Source organism: Artemia sp. Qi Xiang Cuo, chromosome 11 (genome assembly GCF_049724085.1).
Source record: "Artemia sp. Qi Xiang Cuo chromosome 11, ASM4972408v1, whole genome shotgun sequence".
NCBI lineage: Eukaryota > Metazoa > Arthropoda > Branchiopoda > Anostraca > Artemiidae > Artemia > Artemia sp. Qi Xiang Cuo.
In genome coordinates, this window is record NC_142804.1 from 64,341,491 (window position 1) to 64,356,681 (window position 15,191).

The window sequence follows — 15,191 nt, forward strand, 5'->3', positions numbered from 1 at the left end:
CTTTTTGAGTTGGTCTAGGGAAGTTTGAGCTTCCTGAGACCAGGTAACATTATGGGAGTTTCCTTTGGTTAATTCCGTGAGGGGTTTCGCAATTTGGGCATAATTGCGTACAAATTTTCTAAAGTAGCCAGTAAGTCCTAAAATTCCCCTTAATTCTTTCATAGTTCTGGGGGGCTTGAGGTTTTCAACACATTTTATTTTATCAGGGTCTGGGGATATCTCTCCCTGGGTTACTACTACTCCTATAAATTTAATTTTGGATTGAAATAAATTTACTTTCTCAGGCCGGCATTTTAAATTGCCTTGCCTGAACTTCTCGAACACCTCAGCTAAAGTTGCCAAGTGTTGCTCAGTGTTTTCCCCCACGCATATAATATCATCAACAAAATGAATTATATTCTTTAATCCTCTTAACAGGTGCAATAGGGGTCTGCATAACGCGCTTGAACTTGTTTTAAGCCCAAATGGTACCCTTAAGTATTCATAAGATCCATATTCAGATGCTGAAAATGCAGTTTTATGGACATCCTTTTTGGCTATTTTCACTTGGTGGTAGCCTTGGGTAAGGTCCAAAGAAGTAAAAATTTTGTTTTTGCTTGAAATTGAGTCAAGAATTTCGTCTATTCTTGGTAGAGGAAATTTATCGCTAACTACTTGTTTTTTGAGAGCCCTATAATCTACTACGAGTCTAAGATCTCCATTCTTTTTTGGTACTGAAATCACTGGTGCACTATACAGAATTATACTTGGGCGTATAATTTCGTTTCTTTCTATTTCATGGATTTTATTTTTTAACCACTCTTTGTGCTTATATTGCACACGATATGGCTGTTTTGCTACGGGATTACCAGTCGTTAAAAATTAATTCTGATAAAATTGGATAACCCCGCTGTAAATTTAAGATTCATAAAAAAAATCCATAAAATTACATAATAATTCGCAAAATTTTTTATTAATTTCCATATCCGTAATATGATCCATTTTAAATTTGTTTAAAAACTTCGATTTAGTCAAGGGATATTCGTTATTTGAAGTTTTAATACCGTTAACTAGTTTTCTTTTAGAATTTTCCCATGTATTTAAATGATTTTCCGTTAAAACCTCGATTTGGACTAAACAAGTCCCCTTTTTAATTGTAATTGTATCGTTTTCATGGTTATTGGATACCCAAATAAAACCTTCACCTTTGTTATAAGATATAATCTGTTCCTCGCATAACAGATTTTCGTGTATTTCAGACGGTGTCGCAAAACATATTTCTGATTTTCTAATTATTGGCTCGATCATCTGTGATATTTGAATTTTTTGCATCGTTTTGGGAGGGACTTTTGTTTTCCTCATCGCAAATCCGGAATATTTTTCTTCGTTTTCATTGTTTATTAGATTCATGCTGGCGCTATGCTGAGCCCTTGCGGCATCTTGTGACTTCACGTTGGGTTTTACTATGTTTTTCCACAATTCCACTATTTTCTTAATTTCATTTGATCTGTACTGTCGCATATCTCCTATTTTCATTTTCGCAGATTCAATACTGTTATTATTTAATTTTACTTCATTTCTGCTATATTTCTTAGGATAATTGAATAAATTCTCAATTCAGCTATGTCGTTAAGAGACATGAGGTTCAAAATACTTCGACATTATACCATTAGAAATTTTGTTTACTGTTATGTTATCTTCGTAACCTCTGTTACGATTTCTTAAGGTAGAAATTTTTTCCCCCACCTTAGCTGGGTATAAAAACTTCTCGTTGGCTACGTCTAATAGTATTTTATTAGACCTTAGAAAATTTGCCCCTATAATAGCCTTATATGGGAGATTGTCACATATAATAAAATTTGTCGTGAAGGTTCTGTTGTCTCTTTTTACGTTTAGGCAAGTTGACCCTTTTGCATTTAATTTATGGCCTGTAACACTTGTTAAATTCGGATTATTAGGGATCTTTTGTCGCCTAATGTGCAGAGGCAATGTATTAAATACGCAAGAGTTTATGATATTTACCGTAGCTCCACTGTCAACCAAGGCCGTAAAGTAAACGTTTTCTACACAAAAATCATTAAATATAGGTAACTTGTTAATAATATCACTACAAGAAGGCACTAGTATTGTTCTGGACCTATTAAATATCCTTGGCACCCTCGGGGTCCAACTTATGTTTCTGAGGGGCCTGAAGCGTTTCCCTGAGAATTTATTTCACTTGTCGGTTCCTGTAATAGATATTCAGACGTATTAGGTTCCGTAGGCATATTTAAATGATTTACGTCTGCATGTCTTCGCCATGTATTATTATGGTAACGTGGATGTCTCGTGTCAGTGCCATTTGCTTGCGCTGTTTGACAGTGCTGTTGGCTTGTAAAAATTTCATTTCTCATCGGCAAATTTTCATGATTTTTATATTGCATTCTCGCATTATATTGGCCTTGGCGAGTATTTGGGTTTTCAAACCGGTAATTAATTTGCCTGTTGGGGAAAGGGCTATACAAATTTGGTTGGTACGCATTATAAGGTACTGATTGGCGTAATCCCCCTCGACTATAGCTTACTGAACGACTAGTGGAAAAATTTGTTCTTTTGAACAAATGGTTACCGTAATTTTGCGTATTACCGACAGTGGTTCTTGGGATGGGATTGGTGACGTGGTGACACTCTTTTGCTATGTAGCCCATACGATTGCAGTTATAGCATCTGCGTAGTTGAGTGTTAATGTGCTAAAAACGTACTGTTTTCTGCCTAGCAGGTTCTGGCGTTTTGTTTCTTTGTGCTACTGGGGAGTTATCCCTTAAAAAGAAATTGGGGGATGTCTGATCGCCCTTGAAGATAAGGTTTGCGTTTGAGTCGCCTAGGCTGTTTATTTTTGTATTACTATGATTAGCAACCATTTTATCAACTTCAAATAGTCGCTCTACATCTTGGACTGCAAGATCCAACGTCTGAATATTCTTGGATATTATTACTGGATACAGTTTTGGGGGTAGCCCTTGAAGGAAGGTATTTACTATGATTTTTTCATACAGTTGCCCCGAACCACTTCCGTATTTTGCTTCTACAGAAATGCGTATATTATACAGATATTCCCTTATATTTTGTGAAAAATCAAAGTTCACTACTCCATGTTTTAATTTATTTATTGAACTAGTTTCTATAAATATCTCTTTGAATGCTTTTAACAAGTTATCGACTGTATTTATTGGCAAGTTGGCGTTATTTCCTACGGTATTCTAGACCTGTTTTAGAAAGGTTAAGGCTTGGCTTCTTAATCGTAGAAGCAGCATTTTTTTTAATGCTTCAACGTCTGTTTTTGTTAATTGTACAAACTGGGTCAATTGGATATTGAATTTGTCAATATCTGATTGACCAGTGTATTCCGGGATAGATTTTGCAATCTCTATATTTTTTGCGACTAACTTTTGCACTAATAGTAATTAATTTAGATCGTTCATTTTTTTTTTTTTTTTTTTGCGTTTATATCAATGGACACTTTCAAGGGAAAAATTTTTGGGGGGTACTTTAATATAAAATTATATATAAGTGGTTCACTATCATAGCTGAGTGTTGCTAAACCTATCCCGGCCACATTTATGTCTGCATATGCCCAAAAATTAAATTTGACTTATGATTCTTATATGTAATCACTCGGTTGCAGTTATAATACGATTTCCTGCACGCACCCTATGTACGATTGAAAAATTTATATTGCGGTAATAGGGAAGATTTGCTACCGTGGTGATAAGAACCTCCCCGAGTACGCCGGTTAGATTACGGGAGAGTTTGTCAGCTAGGCCGACGTTGCTCTCAAGCCATCAGGGAAAATTTAATATCTAGTTATATAAATGCGGACTCTCCTGCCTTGACCTACCTGGATATCAGATTCCTTCGGGAGCGTTGACCATGGAGACTTGTAAACTCATTATCTCTTATCGGACTAGACTCAGACATACAAGAGAAACAAACACATATAAAAAGACAGTAGATTTATTGAACTTACATGTTTAGTTGTACAGCAACGGGTCACTTCAATGACAAATAAATGGTGACTGAGATTATTTGCGGTGCCACTCGTCTTAAATCTGACTTCGTATTGAAATTAAAAAACACATTTACCCCATTCCCGAACGCAGTTCTTTTATCCTGCGCCCTAGGGACTGCCTGCCATTGGCTCACGTGCCGCGAGGACGCGAATCCTTGTCCAATAATCTCTTTAAGATATTTCAGATGATTCAGGAGTTCACATAGTTTTTTGCCTTTTAAACTTCCTTATAAATGTTATGCATTGCATTTTTTTTGCTACAATTATCTTAGCGAAATTCGAACGACTAGCGCCGTTGTCTGACTGAAGCTAGAAATGCAATTTCTCTTTTTGCTGATTAAGGACTTTTCATTTTTGCGACTAGATTTAGCTTAATTATAAGAAATCGGAATTATCTTTAGAAAGGAACTTTATTTTGGTATTTCAAATACATCACATCTTACTCATGGTACACATTCTAAACGTTTGATATGCTGGCTTACTAAAAAAAATTGGTCACTACAAATATTATTTTTCTAATAGTAAAAGTCGCAACACACATATCTATATCATTCCCATTTTGAAGTTGGAAAATATTAAATGTGATTTTTTTGTGTTTTAAGTGTGTTTCATGAAATTCTAAGAGATTTAAAAAAAGAGTTGAAAAAAGTTAAAAAAAAAGTTAAAAAAAAGTTAAAAAAGTTAAAAAAAAATGATAAAAAAAAGTTTAAAAAAGTAAAAAAAAAGTTAAAAAAAAGTTAAAAAAAAGTTAAAAAAAAGTTAAAAAAAGTTAAAAAAAAGTTAAAAAAAAGTTAAAAAAAAATGTTGGGGGGGGGGGGGGAAAGAGGAGAGGAAGGGGTTGGAGGGAGGGATAGGGTTGAGTGATAGGGGTAGGAGTTGGGGCCCTAGTATCAGAAGAAATTGTTTGTCTAGTATGCATCTCAAATCATCGTGATATGCATATTCTCATGATGATGCCATAAAAATGCCCCGAAACAGGTCACTTTTAACAGCCATCAAGAATACAATTGATAAATCGAATGTGCTTGAACTTGTTCCACTTTAATGGAATGAACATGTTACGATATTGTGACGCTTAACATCAGTTGGGCAATGTCCAAGAAACAATTCATTGGATGTATTTCTAAAATCATAATATGATCACGGGTCTCACGTTCGATTCCTACATTAAACACAAATTTCATATAAATCAATGGGAAGATACTGAGAATGTAAAAAACGTAAATTAATTAATTTAAAAAAAATAGTTAATTAATGTAATTATGTAAATTAATGTATTTATATAAATTAATGTAATTATGTAAATTAATTAATAATACATTAATTTATGTAAATTAGTTCAAGGTTAAACATAAGTCAACCACGCCTAACAAATTAGACTAAATTACGAAAAGAATTTCACAATTTCAAACAAAGGATACATTATGCACTTTGAACAGAAACAATACGAATTTTCACGGTGGTTGAATTCCGGTCATTACACTGTCTGCTTGTATGGCGGGAGTAGTGTCCGCTAGAAACTGTTATAGCTATATGGAAGACAACCCGCTCTCTAGCGTTATAGCTATATAGGGGGACTGTCCGCTCTTAACTTGTTATAGCTATATAGGGAGACACCCCGCTCTCTAGCGTTATAGCTATATAGGGAGACACCCCTCCTGTAGATATTGTAGCTGTACTACTAATGAGAAGGAACTTGCGCTGATTTCCAAAGATTAGTCTCTTCTGTTGAATTGTATGTATCTTTTCTAATTACTGAATATACCTTAACGGGGATTTTTTATGAAATATCTGGTTTATTCTTCGTTTCTCTTGCTGAAATTTTCGTTGATTGGCTGGTCTTTTTTTTTTCTTTGTTTCTTCGTGCGTTAAGAGCTAAAATCTTTTAATTTTTTGTTGGGGGGGGGGGGTATTTATCGGAGTTAGGTTTCTGTGCAGAAAATGGACCATTAATGTTGGTCGGAAATACCATTGGTTCAATTAACTTTGTGTTTGCCAAAAAGTTTTTGTGTGTCTGTTTTTTTTTTGTTTTTTTTTTCTGTGGGATTTTGTTGCATGTTCATGACTCATTAAAGTCCACAAACTTTAGTGAAATATTTTAAATGAGCTGTTGAAAACGTGTCTGTTTTAGACCTTTTTGTTTGACAAATAAAATGTGTCATTTAGTAGAACTTATGACGCTAAATTCGAAAATATGATCAGAAATGTTCTTATCGCACAAATTTTTGTGTAATTTTTGAAAATTTGCTATTTTGCTAAACTTGAGTATTTTTACTCTTAAAAAAAATAGGTTAGTTCTTTTGAAATGTTTAACTGGAACTACATATTTAGAGTTAAACGAATTTTTTTTTTTGTTTTTTAATTACATTTTTTAGCTGGAAAAGTTGCATGAAACAGTGGCATGAAAAAATCTGCCTCTGCTATTTTGTTTTCAGATTATAGTTTCTCCGAGAAAAAAAATTGTTAAAAAACTATTCGGAAACTCGTCAACTGGGAAATTTTGAATGTAATTCACTCTTTTAAAAATAAATTTAGTTCTTTTGAAATATTTTCCTTGTGATTTTATCTACGCGGGTTTTATTTTTGTGATTACATTTTGAGCTTACCAAAAAACAATTGCATTGGGAAAACTCGCCTTGACTTTTTTGTTTTTTAAGTCAAAAACATAATTGTCCCTAAAAACAACTTACTTAGAACTTAGACCTTCTTGGGCCATCTGTGGCCACGGGCTCCAAGACCATCTGTGGTATGCTTAGTCTCCGAGGCCATCTGTTGCACATAGATGTTGCGCGAGGATGTCGCCCATTGAGGTTTGAGTAACGTATGCTCACATCGGAGATCACGGTCGTAGGTGCGTCTAAGCGTGCGGCTAGCCAGTTCTGGCGTTACTGACTTTTTGTTGCGAATCGACGTTTCATGTACGTCTCAAGGACATGTTGTCGAACGCTTTCAATCTTTTCTCTGTCTTCATGTTGAGTTTCTTGTACTTCCTAGCATAAATCATAACTGACATGACACCAGTGCTGAGGGATTGCAATTTTAAGAGAAAAGATTACTTATTTCGACCTCCAAACTAGTTTGAGTCTGTCAAAGGTGGCGTTTTCCCCGCCTATTCCTATCTTAGTCTCATTTTTTTACTTAACTATTAAATCCCTTTATGTTTGACCCAGCTCCCAAGGTATTTATAATCACGGATTTACTCTATTATACGATTTCTAAATACGAGTTTAAGTGACGGGTATGATGTTACCATTTATTTCATCAATGTTGACGTGCATTCAAACTTGGTCTGGTTTATCGCTTATTTTGTACAGGAGCTCTTGGAGTCGCTAAAATTCACCATTTTGTTAAACTTGTGTGTTTCGACTCTTTCAAAAAATGAGTTTAGTTCTATTGAAATGTTTTTCTGGTGCTGCTCCATGCTGAGTTTTATTTCTAGGATTATATTTTTGAGCTAAGCTAAAATATTTGCATTAGAAAAACTTTTCTAAACTATTTTGCTTTTAAGCCGAAGCACCACTACCCCCCCCCCAAAAAAAGGAAAAACATATATTAAAAAAATTGTTCGAAAATTTAGGTAACTGTAAAATCCTGACTGCATTTGAGATTTCAGCTGGAAAAGCTGGATAGGCAGCTTGCATCAAGACTACAAAACTACTATTATCAGTTTTATATAATTTCAGCTGTTTGTCAGTATCATCAATTTTATGCGTTTATCTCTTTATTAGTTTTATAACAGCTACGTATTTTTTATTATGCTGGAACCGAGGCTATGATAATTTGAAATGTTATATTATAAATGTGAATTCGATGCAAGACCATAAAAAAGTAAATTGGCTTTTTAGGTACTTTGACTGCTTTAAATGGCCTCGTCCATTTTAACCAGCGAGTGCGTTTTTTGGATTTTTTTCAAACTCTTTAAGACACGTGGAAAATAATTTTTGTTATCAAACCAAAAGACATAACTTTCCATCACAGCACAAATTTCATACAGTACGGAAAATTCCTATTAAAGATTTACTCTCTATTAAAGATTTTTGGGACACAACAGTCGTACACCTTTCGTCATGACTCCGCCTTCGTGCTTGCGCAATGACAGTTTTTTAGCGCATCGGGATGGGAATATAGGAGACCTGTTGAAGTTGTTGCTGTGATGCTTTGGGAAACTTCCCAAACTGTGCGCTGTGATGTGTCCCATTTCTGAACCGAATTTTCCAAACTGTATAATATTTATGCTTTGCTTTTCATCATGTTCAATAGTATATCATCGCTGTTAAGCCCAAAAATTGTATCTAATATTTTATATTCTGAGAACTGTTTGCAAAGCTGCTCTCAAAGGGAGGAGCAACAGAGCAGGGTATATTCAATAATGCTTTGGTCCTCCTGACCTACGTTGCCTTGCTACCCCCTCCCTTTTTGAGAACAGCTTAACAAATGGCTTTTGGCAATCGCCTAACACGTGTGAAAATGTCAGATAAGACCTTTAAGCGTGGCAGCGATGATGTGGCTTCAATGGGGTTTAAGTATGGTTGTGGTTTAAGTGTGTTTCTAGATAGTTAATGAAAAGCAGTTGTCGTTTTCTTGGCTTTATTTTATTTTTATTATTGTATTTTTTTATATTACTATTGCTATGTTTTTGTTGTTTTTTTTTCTCATTTTTCTCTAGTCTTTTTTGTGGTGAAAAAGGAATTGAGGGTTGTTCAGAAATACCATGGATTCTTACAGCTTCGTTTTTGCTAAAGAACGGAAGTTTTCGTACTTTGCGTCAGCTTTAATTCATTTTTGGCTGCTTGTTTATGCCTCACGAAAATCCGCAAGTTTAACTGAAATGCTGTAATTGAGTTGTTGAAAACTGCAAAAATTCTGAAAATTCTACTGGATAACAAATTAATACGAGTTTAAGTGATGGGTATGATGTTACCATTTATTTCATCAATGTTGACGTTCATTTAAACTTGCTCTGGTGTATTGCTTATTTTGTACAGGAGTTCTTGGAGTCGCTAAAATTCACCATTTTGTTAAACTTGTGTGTTTCGACTCTTTCAAAAAATGAGTTTAGTTCTATTGAAATGTTTTTCTGGTGCTGCTTCATACTGAGTTTTATATCTAGGATTATATTTTTCAGCTAAGCTAAAATATTTGCATTAGAAAAACTTTTCTAAACTGTTTTGCTCTTAAGCCGAAGCACCACTACCCCCCCCCCCCAAAAAAAAAAACAACATATATTAAAAAAATTGTTCGAAAATTTAGGTAACTGTAAAATTCTGACTGCATTTGAGAATTCAGCTGGAAAAGCTGGATAGCCAGCTTGCATCAAGACTTCTGCTGGATAAATTCTACTGGATAACAAATTAAAATTCTACTGGATAACAAATTAAATAAGTTCCAGAAGCAGATATAATTTTTTGGTTAGAAGCTAGTCAGTACCTGTAGTTTAGTTTAATAGTTAGTATTTTAGTAGTCTAGTAGTTTAGTTTTAGTACTTTATGTGTGTGTTATTAAAGAAGGATTAGAATGGTGTGCCTAAAGATATTGTAAGGGCACATCATTCTACTCCTAAGTTTGTTTTGGGGTTGAGGGAAGGTTGGGAGGATGGAGGATGATGTATAGTTGATAGGGAACAAGGTTTTATGTAAACTATTTATGTATTAAATGTATTTCCATGGTGAAAGGGGCTCCCTATGGCGGAAAGGCACCCTGCAAAACGGTATTAATTCAAAACGGAAATGGTATTTTTTGGTGGTTTTGAATTTTTTGTAGTATACATCAATTGTGTTTGGCTACCCAAATTAAAAAATAAAAGATGTTTTTAACAGTGTAGGTGACATAAAAGTTTGAAATTAATTGAAAAAGATTATTATGTCACCGAGACGAGAGGCGGTGGGATTAAAAAAAAAAGAAGAAGAAGCTATCCAGTTATCTGATATCAGAGAAGTTTTGTCTTATCCTAAACTAGTATCCCTTACCTGTTTTTGTTGCTTTTTTGCTGGAATTGTTTATGCTTGAGGCGCTTTATTTCAGTAAAAAAAACTGTTCGTGTTTCCTTTTATTGTTGGTTATTTTCTTTTTATTTCCTTTTGTTTCTGTTTTGTTTCTTCATATTTTTAATTGTATTGTTTCTTGTTATGAACCAAGTTTTTCAATTTTTATGTGCGAGAGGGCTCTATGCCACGGAGACGACCACCTCTATCCATAAAATGTACCAGGATTATGACGGTCTCCCCTAATTTCTAAAATTTTCAAATAATTGTGCAACTTGTGATTCTTTAGTTTTTTTCCTGCTGGTTGACAAGGCTTTCAAAATCTGTCGTCAGCGAAATTACTAGGTGGGCTGGCGGAATCCAACTAAAATTGGCCTGAAACTACATCTTTGGTTTCGGTTGCCACGCTAGATCTATGAGGGTAAGCCTACATTTTTGTTATCCGGGTCAGTCATAAGTACATTTTAGATCTCACTTAAGCGTGTTATGGGACTGCTGCTAGGGTTTTAGTTTTGCCTTCAGAGGTTTCTGCTACAATTCTAAAGCTTTTTTAGCAATATTTGCTAGAAGCAAGTGTAATATGAGCTTTTAGATCTTGTTTTGTTGTTTGGTACATAACCACGGGAAATTGATGGCGAGGTATAAATTGCGAACCATAATTATGTCTGAAGTAGTCAAAATTCAGCGGCAAACTTCAAACGGGACATCCAGTTGTTTCCCCATGAAACATAGTTGTATGCGTTTCACAATAGCTGTGACCCATAGTCTCACTATTCCCTACACTTCACGTGGCCTCAGCACCCTAGGTTTATTGGTCTATATTTACTACCTATCATACTCCTTAGCATAGTGTAATTTCGCTGTTTATATTTTGGCAAAGACTAGTGCCAAGAATTATGAATATTGTCTAGAGCCATGCTCAATTATTTAGTCGATGTTCCCTTCGGCTTTCAGTAATCTTTGCTACACATCCGTTCAATTGACACAATATCTAATGCAGTCCATTGAAAAGTGCAACAGTTGAATCTGGATGAGCGGGAAATACTTTTTAAAATCCTATGTAAAAAGAAAAAATTTGGAGCTTCAATCACTGAGAGTTCTTTCAAAGTACGAGGTCACTTTCTCATACCTCATCCGTATCTATTAAACTTTTATCCGTCCCACCCTAGAATATTGTAGCCCTAGGCATGGCACATGGGCCCTTGGTGCCAGCACCAAAGGGCCCTTGGTGTGGCACTTTGGTCTAGGATCCCGGAAGTCTGACTAGTTGGAGACGATTCAGTTAGAGTCTTAGTGATTGCATCTAGGGAACCTAAGACTCCTTATTTGGGACTACTTGGGGACCTTAAGCTTTGAGCCTTGTCTAACCGCCGTCAGAATATCTGCAAAAACTTTTGGTTATCCCTTTTAAACAACCCTATTCGCCGGAATATTCTCTCCCCTTTTTATCATTCCCCAGGCATAAACTCCCTTGGTAAGTGACCTTGTTCCAAAAATACCGCCGGTCGTCACGCGACATAGGAGATATTAAAAAAGTTTAGTTCCCGTTTTTGTGAAATGTTACAGTTCTAAAGTACTACTCTAATTACGTCATGTAGTTTTGTAAGATTTTGTGAATTTAACGTTTAATTGTCCATGTAGATTTTTGCTTTGTTTTTCTATACGTTCTTTGTATACTTTAGTGTTGCAACAAAAAAATAAGAAAAGATTAGGCAAGGTGCTATTTCCTCAGCTTGTTATTTCAGTAATTATGCCCTTGGAGCTCCAGACCAGTGTCAGATGTGTTGCGTTCTTTCTGGCCTCAATATCTCTTTAGTCACATATGCTTATGACATTAACCTCAGCCGAACTTTAGACAAAATTTCTGAAACATTCCAAAAACTTCAAACAGAATACTTGACATCTGGTCTTTAATTCAACGCTGAAAAATCTAACGTAGTTTTTAACTGGAAAGGCACTTCCTGATAAAACTGTACTTGTAAATTCAAAAGATCTGCCCGTCTGATCAAATCGTTCATCTGGGCATTCCCATTGGGAATGCAATTGCTCATACTCATTCATCTCATAACAGAACACGTCAGACACAGCTTATCAGCTTCATATGCTTCCATAGACTCTGCTTCTTTTTAATCGCCAGTATCTGTCAACGCTATGCAACACTGTTGCTCTTCCTCACACCCTCTACGTAGCACCCTTCTGGAAGATTCTTAAACACGCAGATAAATAGAAAATCCGTTCCACTTTCTTTGTGGAACGGATTTTGAAAATTTTGTTTCTCAAGATTAAGGTTTTCTAAATTTTCCAAAGTTTTGACTTATCTGGATTATTTTTTCCACGCCAGAAAATACTAGCATGCCAATTTCCAAAAAACAAAACATAATGTTGTTTTCGAGATTAAATAAAAAAAACAAGTTTCTTTAACTGAAAGTAAGGAACGACGTTAAAACTTCAAACGAACAGAAATTATTCCGTATATGAATGGGGCTGTCCCCTCCTCAACGCCTCGCTCTTTACGCTAAAGTTTTTTGTTGTTTAAAAAAAGAGTTGTGAGAAAGTCAAGTTTTCTAGAGTTTCGGTTGCCATTCAGCCGGGTCGCTCCTTACTTACAGTTCGTTACCACGAACTGTTTGAAAAAAAATATGACAGAAAACTAGTTTTAGATATACTGGCCAAAATTATTTTTTAAACAAAGTTAGTAATTCTATTCGAGTCCATTGCACTGTATTACCCGAGTATCATAGTGCCGTAAAGATAACCGTGTTTTAAGCCATCCTTAATGTTTCTTTTATTTCGCAGACACTTTGTGACCAAGTATTATACGCTCCATTTTCTATTTGCTGTTTCTATACTGGAATCAATCTACTAGAAAAGAAATCATTCAGTGATATCATAGCAGAAATTAAGGCCAAATTTGCTTTGACTTACACGGTAAGTTTTTCATAGACCTATAGTTAATTTGTTGTTACATAAAATGATATGGACTTATTGAAAGTGAATATGAAACTTTCTTTTTTTACTTTAGCAAGTCTGGATACAAGTTTTATCTTAAAGTATCAATTAGAGTACAAATGATATCTGACTGTTAGAATTGGTTAAGTGAAAACTTGTGCGTCACTATATATCTTACTAAAATTAAGAAAAAACAGGAACTAGTTTTTGGTAGTAATGGATACTTAAAAAAAACTAAATGTAGGTGAAACATCAGCGAAAATTGAGCTAAAAGGTATGCCGTCGAACAGCTTAAGAAGGTGTAGATTTCCTTTGAAGGTGTTGTTGTCTTTGGGAATCGATGTATTACTAATGTTTGTTTTTTTAGGGATGAAAAGGGTTGTCAAATTTAACTAATTAGTTTTCCTTTTTATTTTACAGTTCAGCGTGGCAACACTGACGAAAATGGTGTAATGCCCTAAAAACTTAATAATTTTGAACCAACAAAAGAAAAATCTTGAAAATCATGGTTTTCAAGTATGCATATACCGAAGGTGGGTGCAGGGTAGTGGGGGCATATTTTGTTTTATTTTGATGTCCTTGGTACTTCATGGTTTACGTTCGTGCAGAAATTGGTAATTGTGTGACAAGCCTACAGTTGTAAATTACAACGAAAGGATGAGATATTTTTATCATTGAATTCGTCAGATTCAGATCTATGCATTTGTCGAGTCAGGATTATAATGTTTCTATGACTTTCCTGGAGAACGACCTACATCTGCTTAGAAATATGAAAAGTTTCTGTCGCATATTTCTGAAGGATGTTCAGCGTAGTTTTTAATCTAAATAATTACAAAGCAAACTTCAAAAGTGTAAACTGGTAGATAGTTCAATCTGAATCACAAATAAAAATGAAAATAAAACACGCTTAAAAATTAAAACTAAAAATGTGCATAGGGGATATAAACCTTAAGATTCTCTATTATATTGAAGTTGCTTGTGTTCTTTAATTGAAGCCTTTTGTCGATCTGTAATTAATTCGTAGTGGTATAAAATAATTTGAATTTTCTAAAATGAACCCGAAACACACGAACCCGGCAAAAATATAAATTTTCTGTTGCAGCAAGTCCGCCTTCAAAATTTATCTGAAGAAACAACTGAACTCGCTTACCGAACTCATATAGCGGATATTGAAGTATGCAAAGATTACCGAATTCGGTTGTGTTGTTTAATTTGAGGATATCCAGCCCTTTTAATTTTTGGAGTCATTAAGGCTTATGTTCCCTCTGAAACATGTAATTTTACGACAAGCACAGAGCTATAATCTTCACCGAACAAGAGACTTCCATCATTGTATTCATTAGTTTTAAATCTGCCCATTAACCTACCCAAAGCCGTCCTAGCCGATTGAATTGGTGCGCTGGATATAGGATTCTTTGTCCGAGAGGGCGAGGGTTCGAATCCTAGTATATCCATTTATTTGGTTTGGGAAGGGGAGTCAGTGGCGTGACTCTGTAAGCTCAGCCCGAGTCTACCCAGCTTTAAATAGGTACCTGGAGAAATCTGGGGAAGGTAAACAGGAAAGGTGTGTGAAGGCACAGGATGGTTGGCCCCCAACCCCCCATTGCACTTCCTGGCTGAAGGGCCAAGAAACGGAGATCAGCACCGCCGGTAGGGACTGTAAAGTCCAATGCCGTATTCTTCACCTTTTCTTTTTTTTTTTACCTTTACCATTAACCGACCCAGAATTATAATATTATTTTGAATTTTACTCAGAGAGAGAGCGATCTAAACATGCTTAGAAAATAAGGAAATTTTTCTTTTTTCAACGATTCACTTAGTTTTTTATGTACTCTTAATTTTAAAAGACTGTAAAGCATTTTTCCAAAATGTAATTCTGTAGATGGGTAAAACTGAATACACAGACATGCCACTATGTTATCGTATTCCAATTAATCTTGGGAAGAATAATAATAATAAGTTTTATTAGCCATAGGCCATACGTAATTATACATAGGAACAAACACTATACCTGCAATCCGGACCATGAACCACGTCATTCACAATTCCTTCCGTAACTGGATAACTTCTCAAAGGTAAATTACTGTCGTATCCACGATAGTTTGATCCAGTGTTTTAGCTCTGCAATATATCCAGAAACGTAACTTTACGCATAAAATACGCTCCCCTAGGCTTGTCCGTTACTTGACTATAACCTCTTGGAGACTATCTGACTGCTCTACTTTAGCCTTCCA

General features: G+C 35.2%; 1 protein-coding gene across 2 annotated transcripts in view; it reads left to right on the forward strand.

Moving 5' to 3' along the window:
• Positions 1–15,191, forward strand: part of LOC148947240 (mpv17-like protein) — a 75,887-nt gene that overhangs the window by 48,781 nt on the left and 11,915 nt on the right. For both annotated transcript variants that reach the window (XM_089096944.1, XM_089096945.1), the window contains exon 4: positions 12,805–12,936. In XM_089096944.1, the coding sequence (XP_088953070.1) occupies positions 12,805–12,936 (132 nt within the window). The remainder of the gene's footprint in view (positions 1–12,804; positions 12,937–15,191) is intronic.